General features: G+C 32.2%; 2 protein-coding genes across 2 annotated transcripts; one reads left to right on the top strand and one right to left on the bottom strand.

The window, feature by feature from the left end:
* Window positions 1-1,312: 1,312 nt before the first annotated feature.
* On the top strand, window positions 1,313-2,017 carry HELRODRAFT_178126 (hypothetical protein; the record flags this gene model as incomplete). The annotated part of the gene is made up of 3 exons (XM_009026268.1): window positions 1,313-1,460; window positions 1,534-1,766; window positions 1,838-2,017. The coding sequence occupies 3 exons, from the start codon at window positions 1,313-1,315 to the stop codon at window positions 2,015-2,017; spliced, it is 561 nt and encodes a 186-aa protein (XP_009024516.1).
* Window positions 2,018-4,933: 2,916 nt separating this feature from the next.
* Window positions 4,934-7,099, bottom strand: HELRODRAFT_178125 (hypothetical protein; the record flags this gene model as incomplete). The annotated part of the gene is made up of 2 exons (XM_009026267.1): window positions 4,934-5,134; window positions 5,372-7,099. 2 exons carry the CDS (start codon window positions 7,097-7,099, stop codon window positions 4,934-4,936), a joined length of 1,929 nt encoding a protein of 642 aa, XP_009024515.1.
* Between the last annotated feature and the right edge of the window lie 19,047 nt (window positions 7,100-26,146).

The raw sequence follows: 26,146 nt of genomic DNA, 5'->3' as shown, positions 1-26,146 counted from the left end.
GCCAAGCAAGCAGCTTCTACAAATTATTTCAGCAGACTTGAATTAAGAAAGTTAGTTCAATGTATACACATCCATACACACACGCATGCATACATACATACATGTATCTATAAATGGGTGCATATGTGTGTTATACAAAACGTATGTGTGAAGTGTATTTACTTTGATACTTATACATATAACATAACATCTTAATAAATATTAAATAAATAAATATCTCGTCTGAGTTCCTTTTTTTTTGTTCATTTTGTACTCGTTGTTCTGGCCAATGTTATTTCAATTTTTAAATTAGTAATTTATTTTACGTAAATATGTTGAAGTGCAAAAAGTGGATATAAACAAATTTCAACATGTTTGCAGTTACTGCACGATTGTTCTGCTAATGATGAAAAGTGAATTTCAAATTTCATGAAAAATTTTTGTGAATGCTGATTTTGTTTGTTGAATTTAAACACCAGCATAATAATTTTCATTGAAATTACATACAGTGCAATGCAAACTGGTAAACCTATTGACAAGAATGACACTTGGAGACTGGAGCGGCAAATGGACGGATATGGAAACTCACTGTTAAAATTTAGCAAGACAAAAACCACGTCAGCTTTAACTACAATTAATATCTAAAAGTATAAAAATATCATATTTTCTAGCTGGTTTACAATAATATAATAATATTAACGAGGTGCCTTGTGTTATTGAGAATTAACATATAAATTTAATTTTTAAGGTTTCAGGTTTTAATTCTTAGCGACAAAACTAAAGTTGTTTCAGATATTATAAAATGCTAATCAAAACTCGTAACAATTTTTTACTCGTTGAATAAATTTAAAACGAGCTGGCTCATGTTTAATCGGTTAAATTAATAAATTCATGGTTCATACACAAGTAAACAACATTTTAAAAAATAAATAAATTGTCTACAAATATGCACACGAACGAATTCATGATAAGATAAAAACAAGTTCTGCTTGAATTTATTACGTAACTTGACTAACGAAGAAATAAAATTTAGCAGCTTTAAAAATGACAGCAGTGTTTTCAACAAACGATCACAATTTATTACAAGCATCATAATATTCTTCTACTCAATGGTTTTACAAAATGATGTCAACAAAGTTTCCAAACATTTGTCCGAATGTTTGACACCCAAGTTTTAAATGAGTGTCTAAAAATAATCTCAACCAAGAAACAATGGCAATGTATAAATACCGCCAGTTTCGCGTTCATTTGTTGAAAATTCCTCTTATTTAGTTTAGTTTTCTAATAGCTCTTAAAATAATTGTAGCAATTTAGTTTTTCAATGTAGTCAACAATGTCTCATTTGAAAGATAAGTTAAACAAAACATTGGAAAAATGCAAAGACAATATCAAAAGTGCTATGAATGGAAGGTGCAGTTACGACGTCACAAACAGAAAACAATCTGGTCAGAGTGGAAGCCATTCAAGATTTTGGAAGAGAGGTGAGGAAATATCATCCCTACCAGAATTAACTTACGAAAAAAGAAACCAACCACCGAACGAAACAAATCAAAGAATGCGTATATACTGAGATGGAAAGATGCGGCCTAATAAGTCGCAGGCATTTTCAAGATTCAACAGAGAGGACGCGACATTCTCCAAATAAAGGACATCCGAGCAATTGTAGAAAATCAAATAAGGATAAATACTTGAGTTCGAATACGCCACAGCATAAAAACTATTCATCAAGAAATGTCGATTCTCATAAAAAAAACAATGAAAAGACCAAGAGTATCACAGATGTCAATGTTAGGATATAAAAAAATGAACATGGTGTTTAGTAGCAGCAAAGAAAAACACTTTTGTGAATTTGAACAAGTCACGTTGTTCAAGAAGAGCCTCAGTGAACTTTGTACCGACAATTCTGTCAAATTCTGTTAGGTCCTGTTGTGCACGACGGAACATGATAATGAACATGGAACTGTCACCTAATGACTCCCCTAAAAGATCAAAAAATCTTGAGATTTTGAAAAGTGATGAGATATCAAATGAGATTTGAGTTTGATTCTCAAAAGGAGACGAGATGATTGATCTGTTTTCAATTTATTCAAATGTCTTGGCAGATTCATAATATACAAACTTGCAGGACGAAATTATTTTAATCAATTTTCAATTTTTTCATTATAGTAACTTTAACCTATTATTCTCCCATAAATAATACCTAATTTATATTTTGTTTCACTTTGATATTTTATAATTGTTCTGTAAATCAAACTCTAGCAAACGCAGATTATGTAACAACGTGCGAGGTATGAAATGGTGGAAATAAAATTATGATTATAGAATGTATTTAGCGGCATACAGTAGTAGCGAAATAAGATAAAATATACATTCATTCCTTCAAGTAAAACATAAAAAAAGGATTGCGTTGTACATACAAATTCACACACACACACATACACACAAACAAACACATATACACATGCACACAAAGATATATATCTATATACAAAATTACAAAAACAATTTAAAATAAATGAAATTAATAGTTACGTAACGATAAATAATTCAACGATATGTAATTAATATATGAAAAGAATTTATTATATAAATAAACAAATAAATAATAATTAATTAATTATTTATGGTTTAAACCTTGTCAACTCATTAAAATTTTATTGAAACTTTTCAAACATTAACATTTTATCAACTTAATTCTTCAAAAAATACTCTGCATTATAAATTCAAGAAAATTTTTTACTCACTTAGAAGCCTATTAATGAAATAAAATAAATTTTTTTTTCAAACTATTTAAAGAAGCACTTGAATGTTTTTCAATATTTCATAATGTCAATTTATAATTAAAAATAATCACGCACACGTTTGTATGACGGAGAAATTTAATTAAAAGAGTAGAAAATGAATGATAAAGAAACAAAAGATTTTTCTGTAGGAACATTTTCAACGGCGCTTAGTGAACATTGTGAAATAGCTCCTGAAATATTTAAGATTTAGTAAAGTAACAATATTAATATTAGCTAATAATTTGCTCAAACTGAGAAGTCAATATGCCCATGTTTGAAAATATAAACCATTTAACAGAATATATATAACTAGACAATACTGCCCATGTTATAAACAAAAACAAACCATTTAACAGTAAACTACTAAGAGAAGTTGGACAAGAAATCTATAGCAAAAAGAGTACAGGAAAAAAATCAGATTAATCGAAAAATATGCTCAACTGTGAATGAAAATAATGATAACTACCTTTTCTAAAGCATCGTGTCACTGGCATTCATTTATGTCCATTTCTGCAAATAGCGTCGCTTCTGTAGTTATTTACGCTATGTAAATTAATAACTCACATTTTTCACAAATTACTCTACTCAAAGAAATTATTATTAAAAATTTTTTATGGTTAAAGTTATTCTCTTGAATTTTTATCAAAATATCACTAAAATGTCAACACTTTTTATTGATTTTTGCAATGATAACAAACCACCTAAATCTTGGAAATAGTTTTATGATATAAATAAAATTAAAAATTGAGCTGATATCATAAATAAAAGAGTTAATTTCTTTCAGAAAAAATCATTTCACAAAGTTAATTGTTAAATGATCATTTTGAATCAAGTCTGATGAGAACGAAGCTTTGTTCGCCAAAAAAGATCGTCGGTCAGACATTATGACCAAAAAAACCCACAAATCTTTAAAAATTAAGTAAAAATGCGGCCCTTTAAAGGTAAAATAGTTCTCAATGCGGCCCTCACAGAAAAAGTTTGCCCACTCCTGGTCTATACAAAACCTCCATCTGTAAAATTTTAATAATGTTACGTTATTATTAATCATAATTTTGATTAACTTGTCTAATTTTTTTAAACAAATTTTGAATAAATAACAATACTTAATAAAATTAATTTTTTTAGTCTTTATTATTGCAGCTTTTACATACACAGAACCACTTATAATGTTACATATATATTATCTATATATCTTTATTATGTTCTTCATATCTTCATTCATTGATTTGAAGCAGCCATCCTTTTCACACGATGTACACATGTATTTATGTTGAGCATAATTTGAGTATATGATAGCTATTGAGATGTTTGACTCAGCGAGCATTTGAACCACTGAGCCATCACGCCGGCCAACAGATGAACTTAAAACTTCCAAGTTTGTCTTCTTTTATGTACGTAAGATTTTTCAAGGGAACGAAATTTCAGTTTACGTTTCAGTTTTATGAAAATGACTTATTGAAATATTTTTAAATTATCGTAACATAATAAAATATAATATTGGTACATTTTGTTCCAAAGATGTCCTCGTCACTGTCAGACTGAACTGTCAGTCTGTTTCAAACGACTGAATTTGCATTAAAATTTATTCAAGGCTAAATTATTTGAATCTGCCAAGACATTTAAATAAATTGAAAACAGGTCAGTCATCTCGACTCCTTTTGAGAATAAAACTCAAATCTCATGTTAATATTTTATGGAAGACACTTCCAACTAGTAAATTCTTTTTTTAAAAAGAGAAATTTTTTACTTGAAAAATTTTCAGGCAGATGGGGATAATTTTTTTTTGTAGCTTTGCTACGTTAGTAACATTGCTACTAACGTATCAAAGGTGTCAAAAGCAACAACACACACACACACACACACACACATACACACACACACACACACACACACAACACACATACATCATGATCAATCGTCTGAACGTTATCGCTGGCCTCCCAAATTATTAAAACATCTGAAATATTTAATATTTATTATCACCACGAAACAAACTGTTAACACGCAAATAATTAATTAATGACGTACTATTATAAAAATAAATTATGTTAATATATCACCTCTTTCACACCTAACACACAATAAAAAATGCTATAAAAAAATCACTATAAAGACATAATATTGATTACATAATACCAGACAAAATAATATTCACAAGAGACGCATCCAGTCTAGTTAGCAAAGCGTATTTGTTTGTATCTGTAATTCCTGGCGCAGAATATCCTAACACATTTTTCCCTGAACTGCTTCCTGAAGACGCAGTAGATGATGAAGTTGACCACGGAGTTCGTGCTGATGGCCAGGTTACTCAAATGATAATAGTAGAAGTAAGCATTGCCACATTTGTAGTCTGGGTTGCAATAGTTCAGAATCTGTGTGAAAGTTATATGTTATTTACACATTTGCAATTTCATAGAATAATAATGTCGAAATTTTTTTAAATACAATTCGTTTAAATACAATAATGTCAAAATTTTTTTAAATACAATTCGTTAAAAGGTTAATTCAACATTTTTTAACTCCTCCGAAAAGCATTTTAAAAACTGTTTAAACTATTTGGAACTGTTTAAACTATTTTAATACATAGCAAACAATACAAAAAAAAGTACGCTGTTGATGTAGCCAGGAGTCTGGCAGAGGATGAAGACGACGACGATGCCGACCATGACCTTCGTGATGTTCTGATCGCCATCGTTCATTTCAAAGTTCTGTCCTGGCGGGGGAGCGTATGTTTGAGATCTCTTTACTTTGTTGTCGCTTGTTGCTGCTGCTGCTGTTGTTATTTGCGGCGTGTTTGTTGTCGTCTGTAAAGTAGTTGATGTCGTTTGTGGGGTGGTTGTTGAAGTAGTTGGCTCTGCTGTCTGTGGTGATGCCCTTTCTGATGTTGTGTGCTTATCTGCTGGTTGCGATGAACAAAACGGCGAGTCTGAATTCAAATTCTCTGGTGTAAAATGTTGGCTTGTACTTTTTGAGTCAAATGACGTTTTTACATCATTTTTCTCAAGTGGCAAATTTGGAGTGGATGACGAAAAAGAAATTTTTTCATCTCTAAACTGAGTCAGCACATCCGTAGTTGGAATGTTTGCTATCAAATTCGATGCACATTCATTAGGTCCATCATCGACGGTGACGCATTTTTTATGTTTCGATGTGTTATTCATTTCAAATGAAGCTATCGGTTTGATTGGAAGACTAGTGATTGGTTTATTTTCCTTGACTGGTGTTAGATCAATTTTTTTCTCTTCATTAGAAACGCTGACAAACGTGCTCGCGCAGATGCTTATTCCATTTAAATCATCAGAGCTACGATCGCCAGCCGGTAAGTTCATGTTCAAGTTATTGAAATGTGCTTGTGGAACATTGTGCTTCCATTTGTCATTACTTCCATTCGTAGTTGTCGGGTTGATTTGTTCGTTCTTGTCGGTCGGACAACTGTCCTCTTCCCTATCTCGGCAGCTTGTTAGCAATGTTTTAGAAGTATCAGCGTGTTTTTCCTTTTTTTGATTTTTAGCACCAGCCTGTTTGCACTTGCGTTTTTTGCTTATTTTAAGTTGTTTCAAGCGTTTATTTGATTTTATGAGTTCTTTAATAAGTTGAGATTTGAAAAAAATTAAAAGAAGCAGAGGTCCCAAATAAACAAAGAGGCAATAGAGAAGAGTTTCGTAAATGGTTCCGTACCAGAATGTGTTTTTCTTCATGGCACTGAACTCAGTGGTTACTACAAACGTTTCAACGACAGAGACACTGGCATTCAATGTTTGATTACTACGTAAATAATCTTCAATCAGCGTAACATTTTCACGTTGATAAACAATCTCGGACTCAAAAAATTTTGGCAGGCAGTAGATCATGACCAAGATGGCCATGACTGTGATTTGAATTTTCACATTTCTGTTTGTGTTCCACCTGGCCTCATGGAAAGGCCAGCAGATAGCGATGTACCTGTTGAAACTGATGAGCACCGTGATCCAGACGGTCGCCATCTGTGTTGCGTGCACGAATGGAAACACGAAGACCCTGTTGTAAGACATCATCGCATGATCCTCCCGTCCGAAGTAATAGACCAGCGACGTGAAGACTTGAGCGTATGAGGTCAGAAGCAGAAATAACGTGTCGTTCATGGCCAATGATTGGAGCAGGAAACAAGCCACGTGACTTTTTTTATCCATCCGTAGAACGTAGAAGGAGATGAGGTTGCCAATTAACCCTATGAACGTCAGCCCTCCGAATATGAAGACGTAGACGACCAAGAGGAAGAAGCGACACTCGCGATCGGGCGACGTCTCCGTCTGTAGGAAGTAATCGTCGGTGTAGGTGGGTGGGGTGTCGTTCGCCATCGTTGACGTCATCGTTGATGTCGTTGTTGGTTTTCTGTTAATTGAAAATATTAAAATTAAAATAATTTATAAAATTAATTAATTAATCTTAAATTAAATATTCATTAATTGAAAAGATTACGACGAACGTTATTTATGAATTATGACCTCAGAAGTAAGTTGAGCACGATACATTTATTTTTTGATTAAGGTCGATTACAACATCATTATTTTGAAAAAAAAAGTATAGATAAATTCGATTGGTTCAGATAAAAATAATAAATACAGTTTCAAATTGTGTTAGGAATGAACAAATTTGAAACATTATTATCGGTAATTATAAAGTGAATGCGCCAATGAATAGCTTATTCACCGTTGAACTTTATTGTCAAAACGGTAGAGCAAGAAGACGTAGATAAGATAGCAAAATTTAACAAAGCAAACATGTTGCAAAGTTTGTCAGAATGAATAGAAGATTACGTTAAGATGAAATAACATTATAATGATACAGAATTTTTAAAAATTTCAACATGCAACAACAAACTATACAAATTTGACAATAAATATTTAAAAAATGGATAATAGTTTTGATGAAATCAATCGTCATTTCTATATTAAAGTGATGGGTTTCCTAAAAGGTATTTCTTCGGTTTAAATAGTTGAGGGTATGATTAGGCCTACTACAGCCGTTGTACAAAAATGTTGACTTGTTTGCATATGTTTGGGGTTTACGGTTCTGTAAATTACACGAGTTGAATGTTAAACAAGCTCGATATTTTTGTAACTTGCGAAGTATATTAAATAATCTCATGCACGTTTAATCTCTAGTTTGGACTTGACCTTCTATTAAAATCATTTATGTAGATGAAGTATTTAACAAACACCGTTTGAGAGCGATTTCATTTTTTTTCGCATAATTTAACATATCTTTTTCATCAACAACAACAATAAAAACAACAACATTTACCAAAACAACAACAACAACAGCAATATTAATAACGATAACTCCTTGCTGTCGAATCGTAATGAAGGAATTTAATGGCGGTGAATGTAAACCTTCGCCAAGTTCTTATTAAATTTATCCACCATCATCATCACTGTCTTTGGATTGATTTCAGTTTAATTGTGAGTTTTATTCTGTTCTATTAGTTTATTTCTCTCTCTCTCTCTCTCCTTCTCTCTCTCTCTCTCTCTCTCTCTCTCTTTCTCTCTATCTCTATCTTTCTCTCTCTTTCTAATGAAAGCATTTTTCCATTTATTATTTTGAGCGTTTTTTTTAGAAATGCAAAGTAATAATTAAAATTAAGTAAATTGTAAATTCTCCTAACAGCCAAAATTTAAATAAACATTTTATAAAACACGATAAAACACAGTATAATAAATAGAAAAATTAAATAAAATCTACAATGCTCGCCATACATTTTGAATGGGCACAAAGAGAAATAGAGTCAGCATTAAATTATGTTCAAATCGTGTTCCCATCACAGTAATAATAGTAAAAATAACTATAATAATAATATTTTACGAATATATTTAACGACATTACGCAGCAAAGGACGATACCGTTCAACAATGTTTGTAATGTTTCAGGAAGTAAATGCAAAATCAACATCTTTCCATCCTTGCCTTTCCGGGCCAGTTTCATTGAAATGTCGTTTTCAATCCCAAATCAGATTTCAAACTAATCAAATATTGCTTATCGAAATCGGGGTTGGTGTTTTCAGTTTATTTTTTTTAAATTTTAAAGATTTAATTTTCGGAGATGATTAAACTGATGAATAATTTTATTCGTTCGAATTATGAATTTCAGTGATAAATTACTATGAAAGAGTTGAGACAGCAATAGAAACCAAAAAAGCGGGCAGAAACATTTTTGAAGTCTAATTGTTTGTATACTTCTGTTCTTTCTTAATTGGATTTTTTAAAAACTCAATTTGTATTATACTCTACCTTAACATATCATAATATCATAACTTTTAATATGATATTATATACGATGACACACAAAATATTCTATTCAGTTAATTTATTGATTATTCAAAGGGGGTGTCAGGGTCGATTGGCTAACGAGTCGTTTCAACTATGAAAAATTTCACGGACCGTATAAATGTTGTTTTTTGGAAATAATTTTTTGACAATTGCAAACACAAATACATAATCCAAAGCATTGATTTGTCATTCAAATCAAATAATTGGACGTATAGAAAATTATTTGATAATAACAACTTGAAAAGGCTTTTTTGCCCAATTTAATATTTTATGTCTGGAATGAAATTTTGAGTAGAGATTAAGTGTTCATCATGTTAACCAAGTTCAATGAAGGCTCCTAATCAGCTTCAGGCGCGAAAGCAATTGTTCAAACGAATAGGCGCTTCCAAAGTAACATCATTTTCACAGCAATTTTTTTATTTGGATTCTCTAGGCAACTATTTTAAGAGTTCAAAATTTTATGAATTATTTTACAGATTTAGGTTTTTTTGCCAATAAACAAGCTCCAGTTGTATGAATGTCGGGGCTGAGAAATTAGGAAAAAATTTATTTCAACTCCTAAAAATTGCTAGAAAATTTGTTAAATTTATTTTTCAAGTCATTATTGTTTATTGCATGTTTGAGTATAAAATTTTTATTTTATGGCTGGAACAGCTGACACGTACATACAATTGTATAAAGATGAGTTAATATATATATATATATATATATATATATATATATATATATATATATATATAAATTTAAAATATACAGTATATTTAAAAATATACAGATTTATATCTCGCAATGGGATAAAATAAAAATAATTTTATAACGATAAAAAATTTTCGCCGCAGGTTAAGAAAATTTTATGTTTTTTTATACAATCACGATGCACAACAATACTATAACAAATTTTAAAATCGAAAACCTCGTTAATCTCTACGATGTGAGCATTCAGTGCTGTGAAGTAGCGTGACATAACAAATTCAATTGCACCACACAACTTACTCGTTCATTCAAGCAGATAACTAATCAAAGCTCTTAAAATGAAAGACATTAAAACCATTTAAATCAAAGCAACTTAGGTGATAAACCTGGGAAGCATTCAGAGGAGCATTTATGAAGAAGGGATAAATTAAGAGGTTGATAAGAAGAGGTCATCTTGAAACGTCATGCGTAGTCACGTGCTTGTGTGTGGGGATTATTTAGTCCAGCGCACTAAACGACTACAACAAGCAAGGTGTCACTCAATGATTGTCTCCGCACTGCTTACAAAATGTGTGCATATATTTGAAGGTAGGCAAGTTTTGTGGGATTGTGTGATTCAGTTTGTGTGTGTGTTTTTTTTAAAAGTATGTGTGTCTATCGGTTATTTCTGTTTGAAAGCTTGCACTCTGTGGCAGTATTCGTGTGTGTTTGTATGTTTGTATAGTGCGCAATGGAGGTTATCATGGTTCATGGTGGAAAGTTATTTGGGAATGTTTATGTCGTACAGGCATGTACATTTTTTGTACGAGTATGTGTTTGTACATGTTTGTATGGGTGTACGAGTGAGAAAGTATGTGTATATATGTGAGTATGAATGTGTACAATATATTTACACGTGTGTGAATGTTTGTACAAACATGTTTGTAATGTTGTATTTGTGAGTTAATTGTTTTAACCTGCATTTGTTTTTAATGTTGGTGATTTTCTGTGTAATGGTTGTTTTTGTTAGTGAGAATAAAGAGTTGTGTAGGCATGCATATATGTGTTTTTATGTGTATGTATATGCGAGCTCGTGTGTGTGTGTGTGTGTGTGTGTTATATATGTAAATGTGTCGTGTATGTGCGAGTGTACATATTTTATGCGATTGTAGGCGCGTGTGCATGTGCGTATGATTCTTCGTCTTAGAAGTCAGGCAGGGGATGTTTGTTGATTGGAGGCAACGCGTTAGTGCATCCGATGCCTTCAAAAATGTTCTCGTAAGAAGTTGACGGAGAAATATGTTTTAACGAGCATGCAAATATGTGCTTCTGTGTCGAGTGCTTCCGGGATGTGGTTAACTTCCGGTATAGTTTTGTTGTTTGATTTAATTTAAAAATTATTTCATCATTCCCTCTCCGTTGCCATGTTTCAGATGAGTTTCTAATTTTGGCGAAGATGTTTATCTCATGAGTGGCAAGCAGCAATAATCATTTAAGTTTGCCGACCTTAATACAAAACTCTCTCACTCATAAGTCATCATCATCATCACTATAATCATCATCAATATCATCATCATCATCACTATAATCATCATCATTATCATCCTCATCATCACCATCATCACCATCCCATCATCAAAATCATCCTTATCGTCACCATCATCTGAAAATTATTATCATCACAATTGCCACAAAAAGCACTACCACTATCTTTATCATAAACAACATCGCCATTATCATCATCATCCCAACCATAAAATGCATCTTTACAATCAAAAACAACGTCACCATCATCACCATAGACTATCATAAACAAAGTCCTCATCATCATCGTCGTCATCAGCATCACACCGAACAGCCCACATTCCTTGCACTGGCAGCGAGGACGCACACAATTAAGAGTTGAACGCCGGCCGGCACAATTGACAAATTGAAAAGTTGTTCAATATTTCTTTATAAAATTCCTCGTCCCTCCTGTTTACTTCGAGTCAACATCAATCCCCAATTGCTCGCGCGTATACACACACCAGCAAAAATACAACCAAACATAGATCTACACACACGTTAACACATCCATACTTACACACACACACACACACACACATACACCACACTTATTTTTAAACCATAGAACATAGCAATCGAATACGTTAATAAACACATACACACGGATATATACATAAATATACACACACACACAAACACATACACTTATAGACACTCACACACAGCCTCATCTTGTTCACAGAAATGGACCAACGCAATCAAAGGACAAGCTCAGGTGAATTAAAAGCCCATATTTCCTCATTCCAACTCATCTACCATTTCACTTGCTTATCCAGGTGTTTTTTAAGGTTTCCTTTGATGCCGGTTTTGAAAAGTTGACGTCCTTAATTTGTTTGCTTGAAGCATTTGAAATTTTCATCGAACATCCTTTCAGTGAAGTGCTAGATAAATGAAAATATTTTGTAAAATGATCAAGGCTGGAAGTGTGACACTACAACCTTCTTTGTTGCACTTCGGAGAGAATTATGTATATAAATTGAACACAACACACACACAACACACATACAGGCACGCACACACAAACATCTTACTTATTTCCAAACAATAGACTATAACAATTAAATACGTAAATATACACACACAGACAACACACACACAACACACTCACACACAACACACACAACACACGTACACACAACACACGTACACACAACACACACACACACACAACACATACACGCTACTACATAGCAGGAAACATTGAATACATCCGGTGCTAATAACAAAAGCGCACTCCAACAAACCTCTCAACTCAACTCAACTTAACAGTCCCAACAACATTATAACCACTTATCCATGAATAAACTGCTGTAACTTGCACACTCCTACATGTTCCCTCTCACTTCAAAAAGAAACTACAAAGACTTCACAGTTTATCACATATATGTAATATACACATAAATAGTAAATACGCCTATACATACGCTTATGCATGAACACATAAAAATTTATACACATACCCATACACATATTTACACATATATTTACAAACACAAGCGCACACACACAATCATCACATCCATACACAAACATAAACACAATGGCATGTGACCACTCAGCAGCCCGATGTCATTTCATTTCAAGATGGTCATGTGCTGGCATTCATAGGGGAGTGTAGGTATCTAATATTGACATTGGGTCGTCAATAGGGTGGAGGAAATGATGGTGGTTATGTAAAAAAGTCCCATCGTAAAGAAATGGTGATAACGATGTTTCTTATTATATATATATATATATATATATATATATATGTGTGTGTGTGTTTGTGTGTGTTTGTGCGTGTGTATGTGTGTGTGTGTGCGCGCGTGTGTGTGTTTGTATGTGTGCGTGTGTGTGTGTGCGTGCGCGTGCGTGTGTGTGTGTAATAATAACGTTTGTTGAAGTTTTGTTTCTCCATTCATTGCTCTGCTTCAAGAAGGTTCTACGCAATGATCTACTGCAATAATAATCGCTAGCTCCTCTGAGTTTTTATAATAACAATAATAATAATAATAATGATGATAATGATAATAATAATCATAATAATAGTAACAATAATAATAATAATAATAATCATAAAAATAATAATAATCATAATAATAATAATAATAATAATAATAATAATAATCATAAAAATAATAATAATCATAATAATAATAATAATAATAATAATAATAATCATAATAATAATCATAATAATAAACGTAGTTTTCTCTTATTATTAACGTAAACAGGAATGGGGAAAAAGCTAAAGCAGTTCATTAATTGAACCAACATGAAATCAACATAATAATAAAAACATAAGCAATGTAAATAAACGAATAATGCAGATTTTTAACTCACTTTATTTAACATATTACAAAATACTTCAACTCCATCTCTCAAATGTTGAAGAATATAACAGCTATACCCATCATCATACCAACATATCCTTCCTCCAAATCACAATATTTAATGTCACACGAGTGGCTCAACATTCGCCTCCCAATCTTATTTAAAACCAACGTTCATCAACCCACATAACTCATATTTTTATATAATAAATTATGATAATGACGTTGGTTATATATGACAATGAGGATACTTATATATGATAATGATGATATTATATATGATAATGAGGATACTTATATAATAAATAATAATAATGGTATCAGAATGATACAATGGTATCGTGTGATATAAAATTTTTCTTAGAAATGTCTGCTGGGTTGAATGATAGTTTTTACTTGTCGTGTGAAGCGTGCACAAAATCGGGATATGATTGAAAAATCCTGCATTGATATAAATCTGAATGCGTTGCTCTGCTATTTTGAGTTTTCAATCTGGACATCAGAAGCATCATGCATTGAAATTTTTATTACACGTCTTTACAGCTGAAATGAAAAGAATTGCATCGAAGAAATTGAAAAAAAATGTGGGATGGAAGACAGCAGCGGAAGCAGAACGAGCCAAAATGAATGAATGAGAAGAACGTTTGATAGATAAAAAATGAAAGAAAAACTTTCCAGACCTATTGAACGAGTGATTGTAAAGAGAGATTAGATGAATGAATGAATGAATGAATGGAATGGGTGCCTTGAAAAATTAAAATAAATTGGAGATTAAAATCGAATTAAGAGCGGAAATCACTTGCGCTTTTAGGGATTTGTTCCTTTCATGCAGTGATCAGTCTGTGTAATCTCGTTACCCGGTACTAAACCTCTGGTTTCGCTGCTGATGCGTAATTAAAGTGAAATCAAGATGATAATGTTTCTATGATTTTTTTTTTAAATTATTTCAGAAAATGTTATCATCACCGTCATCATCATCATCATCATCGTCGTAATCATCATCATCGTCATCGTCGTCGTCCAAAACCCAAAATGATACCGAAAAATCCCATGACTGAAAACACGAAAATTAATGATGTTGATAAAAATATCTATGGATGTATAGGATGGGTCAGTTGGTCGGGTGGTGATTGCAATGAATCATCATTAAAGTCCGATCTGGAGTCCGATTATGTCGTCCCCCATGTTTTTTTTGGGGAGAAAAAGTTTCGAATGAGGGATTCCGTGGTGGCGACTTTTGAAGCCGCGAAGTAGCGGCAATAAATAAAATCTGCTGATCTTCTTAGCCGGGTGTTAAAAGGATTGAAATTTAATTTTCATTTCCATGTCATCGACCAATCGTTGACGTCAGAGTCTCCTCCTCATCGTCATCATCATTTTCCATGCCATCACTCTCTCATTATCACCAACATCATCATCATCATCATCATCGAAATCATCATCATCATCGAAATCATCATCATCATCGAAATCATCACCACCACAACCACTATCATCATCACCACCATCGTCATCATCATTATCATCATCATTATCATCACCTTCATCATTATCATCATCGTCACCATCATCACCACCATCACCATCATCATCAGTTATCGACATTGTCATCATAATCAGCAATAAAAAATCGTTCAATTATAATAAAAGCCGCCTTATGAAGATGTGAACAATTTAATGCTGACGTTTTTAGGAAGAGAGAGTCCACTTTTTTTCGAGGGGTGAACAACATGGGAAAGATAAAAATCATAATTATGTATAATAATAGAAGTAATTGTTTTGAAACAATAATAATAATACTGATAATAATATTAATATTATTATTAATTGTAATAATAATAGCTTACATCTACATCCATATAAAATAAATAAATAAATTATAAATCAATAATTAATAAATAGTATAATATATTTACAAATAATAAATTAATGAATAATAAACATATAAATAATTAATTAATAAATAATAAAATTGTTATATCAACGTAAGATGCATTCACACACACACACACACACACACACACACACACACACACACAACACAAACACAACAACACAAACACAAACAATGAAACAAACACAGACATCATCAGAAGAAGAAGAAGAAAAAAGAACGAAACGAACATTTAAACTGAACAGAAGAGCAATATGAAAATCAGCCCGTAGTGCCGTTAAGCGATATGCAAATATTTCATGAACATTTTAATGGACCTGCTTGGTTGGATGAAGTTTATGATGGCTGCGTGACCCTTCTACATCACGACTGTACGTGCCCAGTGTTTGCTATCCATCACTTGTTATCCTCTCTCTGGCTGGTATCCAAGACTTGGTGGTATCCACTGTTTGTTATCCAATGTTTGTTATCCAATGTGTGTTATCCAATGTGTGTTATCCAATGTTTGTTATCCAATGTTATGTTTGTTAGTCAATGTTTGTTGGCCACTGTTTGTTTATGGATAACAATCCATTATTTTCTACCCTCTGTTTGTTATCCAATGTTTGGTAATTTTTTATTCAACGTTTGGTTTTTTTTTCTCGAGTCAATTTCAACCCAAAACAAATTATTTGAAATTATGTCGCAAATTGTACCATTCTTTATCATTTAGTGACTTTTTTAAAAAGATTGTAACACATTTTCATTGTCTAATACATCCTGAAGAATGATTTATTTCTGCGAAAATCATAGGTTCTAAATTTTTAATTTTGACGAATTATCTGCCAGCCAAGATATACAACACTTAATAATCTTAATTTTCAGCAAAAATTAAAAATTTAGGACTTTAACCGACTTTATTGAATTAAAAAAACATCTCAAACAATTCTTTAAAAGTACTTAAACAACTAAATCATCAAATTTGAATACAGAAACCCAAATCAAAATTCATCTCTGTATAATATAGGTATATATTCTCTGTATATATATATATATATATATATATATATATATATATGATATATGTATATATATATATATAATATCTAAAAAATTCAAAATAAACTTATTTTCCGAATTCATGCTGCAAATAAGGCCATTCAGTATTAATAAACTAAACGTTATCCAAAAAAACTTTAGTGAGAAAAATCGAAAAAACGAACTACAAACATAATAAAGCCAAACATTCGGTAGAATTTATAGAATATTGTAAAAATTATGGTCTATTACCAACATATATAAAATATATATCTATATATATATATATATATATCTATAAATGTATGTATATATATATATATCACTGGGGCTATTTTTCAAACTAATTTATACCCCATAGGAATGAAATCTTCTTAAATTAGAAAAATCCACACAAACGATTCGTGGTGTTGATGACAGGTTTAAGTAAAAATATTTTATAGCAAACATTCTCAATGATTCATTCACTCATGATTAATTATTTATAGGAGCTGTTGGCATCATCTTCATTCAAATCTATCGGAATTTCGATCTATATTTACACGTTTTTTGATAATTTTAGCTTTAGTTTTAAGAGTTCTTTATGTATATAAATTACTTTATGTATTTATTTGAATCTTTATAAATAGATTTATGTTTATTAATTCCATTTTATTTACATTCTCGTTTGTTCGTTATACGAATATTTTTAATTCTCAAGTGCTCAAGTTTCAATTTCAATCGCTCTATCTCCTGTCTCCACCATAGATAGAAGTGTTAGTGGGTCGTTATTAACTGTTTATATGTACTTAAGTCTGTATGTGAGAGGTTGGTTGGTTGGTTGTCTGAATGGTTGGTTTATTGGTTGGTTGGTTAGCTGGTTGATTGGTTAGTTGGTTGATTGATTGGTTGGTTGGTTGGTTGGGTGGTTGGTTGGTTGGTTGGATGGTTGATAGTACTTAACATTATATTTTTTCCATGTTTATATTTAAATCATTATTTTATTTATATTCATAATTATATTTATTTCTCTTTGTACGTTGTGGTTGTCACGGCAGCGAATAAATGAATGAATGAATGAATGGTTGTGACGCAAGCGGTTTTCACGAAAGAATTTGAAGTGTTCTCAAAGGTTGAAATGAAGTGAAGTGGCAAGTGTTGTGTTTTTCTAGGAAGAACATTTTCAAATGTTGTTTTGATTGTCAACATTATTATCATCAACCAATCAATCAACCAAATAACCAGCCAACCAACCATCCAACCAATCATCCAACTAACCATCCAACCAAACAACCAACCAACTGACAAACCAACCATCCACATCATTAAATAACCATCAGAATCATCACATTACCATCAACAAAGAACACCAATGTCGTTGCTATCGTCATCTTAAACTTTCATCATGAGTAAGAAATTTGTTAGTGCCATTTCATTTCATGCAATCCATAAACCCCTTTCGACTTTTGAATGTGTGCTTGTTATGTGATGTTTTATACGTTTAATTTAATATAAATTCAATTCAATACGAGTGTGCGTTACGATATCTCCGCTCATTTTATTGCCGTCCCAAAGATACTAAATATATGAAGATACATATGTCACATGCTATGAAGAAAAACTCGATTGAGATCGCAGAAATAATTTCAATGGATTGGGATCAATATTCACGTCAGTGTTGAAACAATTAGCGTCAGCGTTCATTAGGAGAATTTTTTTTGGATGTTTTAACGCAATCTGGTGAAGAAAAAAAAATCAATTCGATACAACATTCTCGTCCGGATGGAAGTTAAAACAAAACTAACATGTGGCCGTGACGTCATAATAAAATAATAATAATAATAATAATAATGATGATATTTATATCAATAATAATAATAATAGTAAAATAATTAAAATAAAACAATAGATAAAATAATAATAGATATGTTTGTTTGTTTTTTTAACTTTTCAAGAAAAATTTTTTTTCCCACAAGAATCGTGCAGAATAAACGAAGAAAAACCGCTGCAAAATTTTTTTTGAGAAACAGCAAAAAAAAATCCCGATTTCAAATGTTGCCTAATCTTTCTGGCTGAATAATTACTGAACGAAGAACAATTTCAAAATGAAATAGTGACTAATGTTTCAAAATGCTTTCGCATCTGTTTATAAAATTATTATTTTTGTAGAAAAATATAAGTAGCCTTTTACACTTGGATGGAGTTATATACTTTATTAAAATTCAAATTTCATAATTTGTGTCAAACGTTTAACAAGTTTCTATGGAAACTTCAGAAAAAAATTTTACTCTTCAAGTATGACAACTTCGCAATAAACGAGCATTTCGATATAACAAAAATTGTTTACATTTTTCTTTATTTTAGATTTACTTTATTTTTAAATTTTTTATTTTTTCAAACTTCAAATTTCATAACCTCAAATCTCAAAACTCAAATTTTTTACTCTTCACGTATGACAACTTCGCAATAAACGAGCATTTCGATATAAGAAGAATCATTAATTCTACCCAACACTATCGCAGGTATGACCACTTCGTTGCTTATAAGCACCACATTCAAACTTTTACGCAAAAAAGAAACCTATAGACAGATCATATTCGTCTTAAAAATTCCCCTAAATTTTTTTATTAAAACGAAGTTTTCCATTAAGAAATATGAAATTAAATAATTCTTCTCCAATCTTTTCCAAGGACATCATTCGGTAAGAAAAATTTGCATGTGCAAGGATTGGAAAGATGATTGGACAAATGGACGAAAGGACAAATGATATGACGTATGTGTGCAGCCTGTATGGAATGAAAGGACACATCACGTGACCAGGCCAGCAGCTGACACACGGATACGATTTGATCCCATTTATTCCATGCTCCTTTAAATCCCGGAAAATCTTATCATAGATATATATGTAATCTTTACTGAAATCATTCTTTTTTCACGGCTTATTACGTCATCATCGTCCTCTTCGTCATTCTATCATCACCATCATCATCAACGTCAGTTTATAGCATGGCCATCATCATCATCACCACAATCGTCGTCGTCATCATCATCATCGTCATCACCATCATCATCATCTTCATCATCTTCATCTACATCACTACCCCCACCACCACCACCATCGTCACCACGTCATAATGGTCGTTATCGTAATTATTCTGGCTGCATTAATATCCCCACATTCATCACAATATAAGTATGCTTATTATCCGTGCACTCTTACTAAATCACATGCATGCACACACACACACACACACACACACACACACACACATATATTCAATGAATGCCTAGAAATATTCGTGCACATGTGAGTACAAGAACGCAAAAATAAACCCATATAAATACAGGTTTGAATGAAACACATGTAACAATACACACACACACACACACACACACACATATATATAGACATACACATATACAGACACAAACACACATACAAACACACACATACTCAAACACACACACGCATATTCGTGTTGTAAAACACTCGTCCACACGAAAATCAAATATTGATTTTGAACAAAATGGTCTTCAACTTGCACTAAAATATTTTATGGCCTAAAAATGTGGATGCAAAATGTTGAAATTTGATGTGAATCTATCTATCTATCCAACCATCTATCCAACCATCTATCCAACCATCTATCCAACCATCTATCCAACCATCTATCCACCTATTTATCAATCTATCTATCCATTCATTCATTCATCCATCTGTCTATCCATTATCCATCTATCTATCCATCCACCTATCTATCCATCCATTCATCCATCTATCCATCATTTATCTATCTATCTACCCATTCATCTATCCACTTCTCTATCCATCCATTCATCTATCTATATCTATCTATGGATATATCCACCTATTCATCTATCCATACATCCATCTATCTATAATTATCCATCTACCTATCCATCCAACTGTCCATCCAATTATTCATCTATCTATCTATTTATCTATCTATCCATCCATCTATCCACCCATCTATCCATCCATCTATCCATCCATCCATCTATCTATCGTTGTAAAGCAAACGAAATGCTTGCGCGGAGGTAAATATAAATAATAATATCTAAAACGGTTTCACTCGGAGACTCAATTTTTCAAAAAGTTCCAAACATGTTTCCGTGTTTGCCTACAAAGATAAACACTAACACAGAAACATACACAAAGGCACACAGGCAGACAAACATTCAGAAGTACACACACACACACACACACACACACACAAACAAAGACAGAGACGCACACACACGTTTATATTTTATCATAGTGATATTTTTAAAATAGTTGGAACGTAGATTCGCATAATTGGTCTGTTGCTAGCAAGCGCCTCGAGAGACATAAATTGTTATAACTTTTGAGTGTCGTGTTACTACATTGTGTGGTTTTGTGTGTGTGCGTGCGTGTGTGTTTGTTTGTATGTGTGCATCTATGTATTTGTTTGTGTGAGTTTGTCTGTTTGTGTGTTTGTCATGTGGTGTTGGCTTGCAAGCAAAAAAATTAAAAAATTTGAAATTTCTGTTTGCATGTAAATACATGAACATTGAACAACTTGTTTTGAAGCTTCAATTTTATTTCAAATTTAAAATAAATAAATATATATATAAATAAATATAAATTCTCTATATAAACTGTAACAAGTGCTGAAGATGATTGAAGAATCGAAATTGGTCCCAAACACTCGAGAATGAAAAAAAAATCTATATATTATCGAAACTTTAATGAAATAAATAATGACGACAATAATTTTGTAAGAAAAATTAAGAATTCTAATAAAAAACTATCCAACGCTAGAAATTCTGTAGATTTCCTAAATTACTGCATATTTATAGAGATATATATTTTTTTATAACTGTTTTTCTTGGGGGTTTAACTCTTTAAAACATGAAAAACATACTAAAGTTGCGTGGTCATGAAATTATAAATGTCAACAGAGGGGTGACAAACATTTTCCGCAATATGATGTGAAATTTTATCGCAAAATCGACAAATTCAAAATTAAAAAAATTATTAAAAAAGATTAATTTTCAACTTTTTAATACAATTTTTCAACGGTCTAGTAACTATTTTTTAACAAATTAAACAACTTTCCTATTAATAATTCGTTGTAGTTTCGGAGAAGTTTCGCTACAAAGTTGACGAATCATTCCTCCGGAGGTGGCTGGCGTCAGATTCATTTGCGGCCCATTAGGCGAAACAGACCTGCTCGTAATTGGACCAACTAACTAAAAAATTGTTATCGGGGAACGTTTTTATTAATATTAGTGCTGCGAATTTTTTACTGAAACGAATATTTTAACATTTGTATTTTCTTCTTCTTCTTCTTATTTTATTATTACAGTTATTATTTTATATTACCCTTTAATTAATCTCATTATTATCCAGTTCATATTCAATGCGCCTATATTGATATATTGATACGTGGGGATGGCCATGCATTTGAAACCAGTCTCTAAGAAGGTAGAACCAGGCGCCTTAACGATCACACCATCTCACTTCCATTTATTTATTTATTTTGCCAAATAAAAATCAAACAAAAAAAAAACTCAACACACACACACACACACGCACACACACACACACACACAATTAGAATCGTGTGTTTATTTATTTATTATTTTTATTATCAATGTTGTTATTAATTATTTATGTAAACCTTAATTGATGTGCGCTAACTAATTTTATTTCATCCACATGTGACGACTTGAACTTCCTAGAGCAGCACACATTAATTCCAAACTTGCGGCAAGTAAATTATTGTATTTGCATTTCAAAGATGTCTTAGATGAAAGAATATCTTTAAAGTCAATTTAATTTGCATGTGAATGTGTCGTTATGGTTCTTTAATTAAATCCCAATCATGTCTTTTTTACTAAGATGACTTTGTCTCGGTTAGTTCGTGGTTCAAAGTTGGTGTTGTTCATATTTAATTAATGTTGAATCTCTACATTTCTAAAGATGGATCAGTAATTATATATGCAGAAATTTTTTTTATAGTTTATGAAATCTATAGAGTTTTTACACTTTTACATAGAGATGGATTAGAAATCATACAATGTGTAAATGCAAGAAAATTGTTTCCAGTTTATATTTTCAAAAACATACATCAGCTACTTACAGCTAAATAGCGAAAATAAGTAAAGCATTTTTATTGGCAAGAAGTTCTCCTATGAAAGCAATTTCGTGTAATTTTATTTTCCCTGTAAATATAACAAGAACATAAATAGAGCATTTTGTTCATAATTTTTTTGGGAATGATGAAATAAAAAATAAAATAAGTTTTTTGGTAGCTAGGGGGATAGATATTTGCTATAATTAATATTTATTGTTAATTCCGATCATTAATAAGGGGCTTGCAATACGTGCTAGTGTGTTTGTGTGTGTGTGTTTGTTTGTGTGCGTGTTTTTGTGTGTGTTTGTCTGTGAGTTTTGTGTGTGTGTGTGTTTGTGTGTATGCGTGCGATTAAATATGATCGGCTTCGCATATATGAACAGGGCAAAATGCAATTTACGACATTTTAATTCTTCACGTATAAAACTTGCTAACACTGTACAATGAACACTTTTTTCTCGTACCCTTAATAACACACACACACACACACACACAAGCACACACACACACGCACGCAAATACAATGAACCACGCACACACACACACACACGCACACACGCAAACACAATTAACCACACACACACACATATATGTGCGTGCATGCATGTCTGTGTATATGTCTGTGTCTGTGTATGTATGTATGTTTGTGTATATGCGAATATGTGTGTGTGTGTTTCTTTTTTAATAATTCGTCGCCAAGACGCGTTTGAATGAAGAGATTAGTTGTATTTGCTGCTACAAATATAAATGAATGATTAATAATGCCATCAACAATCAAATAAATAAATGTTAATAATATAAACAATAAAATTAATTAATAATAATAATAGTAATAATAAATTTAATCATCGTATGATTCAGTATTTTGATGAGGTCCAAACCCATGGGCGGGAAGTTTTAACTGTCAACAAGGTGAAAATGATGATGACATCTAGTTGTGCTTTCCGGGTTTGAAAGTAAAGAAACGCTCGCTTACTACATGAAGTGTATGGAATATCTATATTGATGTATATTCATCGTAGCAATAACTTCACAGATAATAATATCCACCACAATTTTCGGCAACTCGATTAAGGTGTCTGGCATTTGTTTCATAGAGATTGGGTTCGAACGCATATGATGTCTCCACCTACCACAAGTGAAGTGATATGGGTCATGAGCTGATTCACGTGTATTTTTAAACAGACCGTGGTGCCTACTTGTCGTTTGTTTGTTCGTTTGTTGCAGAAACCCCTAAAAAGCTGAAGAGAGAGTTTGGAAAACTATAAAGTTGAAACTACCAAATGGTTAGGACTTACATGTTCGTGTGGATGTACATAAATGTTGTGAGGTTGTTGAAACGTCGGTACGAATATCATGCAGCTTATAGGACGTATGTCTCTTGTTGTACAAATTCATTAGGCTACAAGTTTTCTATAATTCATAACATTGCATGTTCATTTTTCGCGTGTTTGCTCATGTTTGTTTGCTTCTATCTTTGTTAATCTGTTCGTAATTAAATGTTTGTAAATGTTTGCGTAGATGTGTTTGTACGTTCGCGTGTGTGTAAGTGTGTTTGTGCGATGGAATTTATTTTTGTGCTTCTTACTTGTCAGGTTCTCGTTGTTGCAAATATTGAATGTTGCTTTCCGTCGCGAGTCTCATGCGTGAGACCTCAAAATGCTGATTAGTTACTCTCACGTTTTGAAAGTTTCATGACATGAAAAATTTTGGAACCAATTTATTTTGTTCCCTATTTATCAGCCTGCCAACATGCAATCATTCTCCACAGTTCATTGAAGAATTTAAAAGTCGTGACGTCACGCTGAATGAGTTTCTATTGAAATGTTGACCGATGAAACGAATTAATCAGACGTTCCTTGCGAACGAGGCATCTTAATTGATGTTCAACGTTCAACACAACAGCCGTCCATCTTCCAGAAACGTAGTTGCTCGTTGAATTTATTTTGAACGATTTCTCTCTGCTAAAATTGACACGATCTGGCAAACTAATTGACAAACTTGTCCGCTTGACACTTGACAAATAAAATTAGTAGCATGAATTTTGCTAGAGATAGCAGACAATTAAAAACTGCACACTACTGTCACTCGTTTAATACTCAATAAACATCGTCATTAAAAACAAATTTAAAAATAAACTGCAATGAAAAGAATGCTGTCCGACATTTGAAAACGAATTGAAAAAAATGACGTAGCGCGTAATAAAATGGAACGACAAATAAATCAAAGGATGTTAAAATTTTGTCATATCCCCAGTGAGTCTTAATAAACTTTAGAAGTCAGCTGCTGTGGCTGTTGGTGTCTGTGTGTGCATGTGCCAGGGCTCGTGTTTCTTCCAATGTGTACGTAAAACTGCTCGCATTATATACGTTATACTGATACACAATACGTTATATACAATACATTATAAACAATACATTATATACAATACATTATAAACAATACATTATATACAATACTTTATATACAATACATTATATACAATACTTGATGTATAATACATTATATACAATACAAGATGTACATGAACATGCTCCGCCAAAGTAGAGGTTGTGTCTGCCTCGCGTTGTTGTTGCGCACTGACCAAAACAACGTGTGTTCGAACACTGACCTGGTTCGAAAGCGGTTTGCACAGAACAAAGTTACTAAAGCTTACACTCGAAGGATATTTTTAAAATTCATGTATCAAATTTTATAGCGCAAGAGCCGCAACAATCCCGTGATTCAAAGTTTGATTTGCAGCCATGCAAGGAAGGAACTGCCAACTGGTTGCAGATAGAAGCATCAATTCTTTCAATCTCTTTCCGTGAAGTGTGCCAACATTGTTCCTCGTATGTTGGTTATTCATAGGATGGAAGTATGTGACAAACATTCGCGTGCTCAAAACGTGCAGACACCGGTGGGTACAGAGCATGTGCGAGTGTGAATGTTCATTTGTCTCTTGTATGACTGATTGTCTGTATGTTTTATCTCATAAAAATTGTGCTTTACTGCAATAAAAACGTGTTATGTATTTTAACTAGTTTTTGCATATTAAAAAGTTCATGCAGGTGTTTTTAAGTCACATGAATGTATTTCGTTGAATCAATTTAAAAGATAATGAAGTAAAATTTAATAATATTTTGAAAAAATTCAGATTTTTTCGTAATATTAATTGCCTTATTAATTTTGATTAATTGCTTTCATTTCAAATGCTCTTACTTTGCACCTAACTTGTGCAAACGTTTGACGAGGACTCCAACCTCAACTTGCCCAACTGACGACTAAGTGCACACATATCTCATCTGCAAACTTAACTGTTTGTTTCATTTCAGACTGCCTACAAGCCAAGCTCAAACGTTACTAAAAACCTTGCAAATTCATATTTTGTTTGTCGTTGATTCAATGAGAAATTGTCAAACTTCGTTATTCGACTCCCCAATATAGTCATAAACTTTGAACAGAATTTATCGAACGAAAACAAATGTAATAAATTTTGCGAAAAATTTAACGACGTTTCAGCGCAATGAAAAGACCA

Source organism: Helobdella robusta (genome assembly GCF_000326865.2).
Source record: "Helobdella robusta unplaced genomic scaffold HELROscaffold_46, whole genome shotgun sequence".
NCBI classification, from domain to species: domain Eukaryota; kingdom Metazoa; phylum Annelida; class Clitellata; order Rhynchobdellida; family Glossiphoniidae; genus Helobdella; species Helobdella robusta.
The sequence above is the reverse complement of the archived record's forward strand: the minus strand, read 5'-3'. Positions and strand labels throughout refer to the sequence as shown.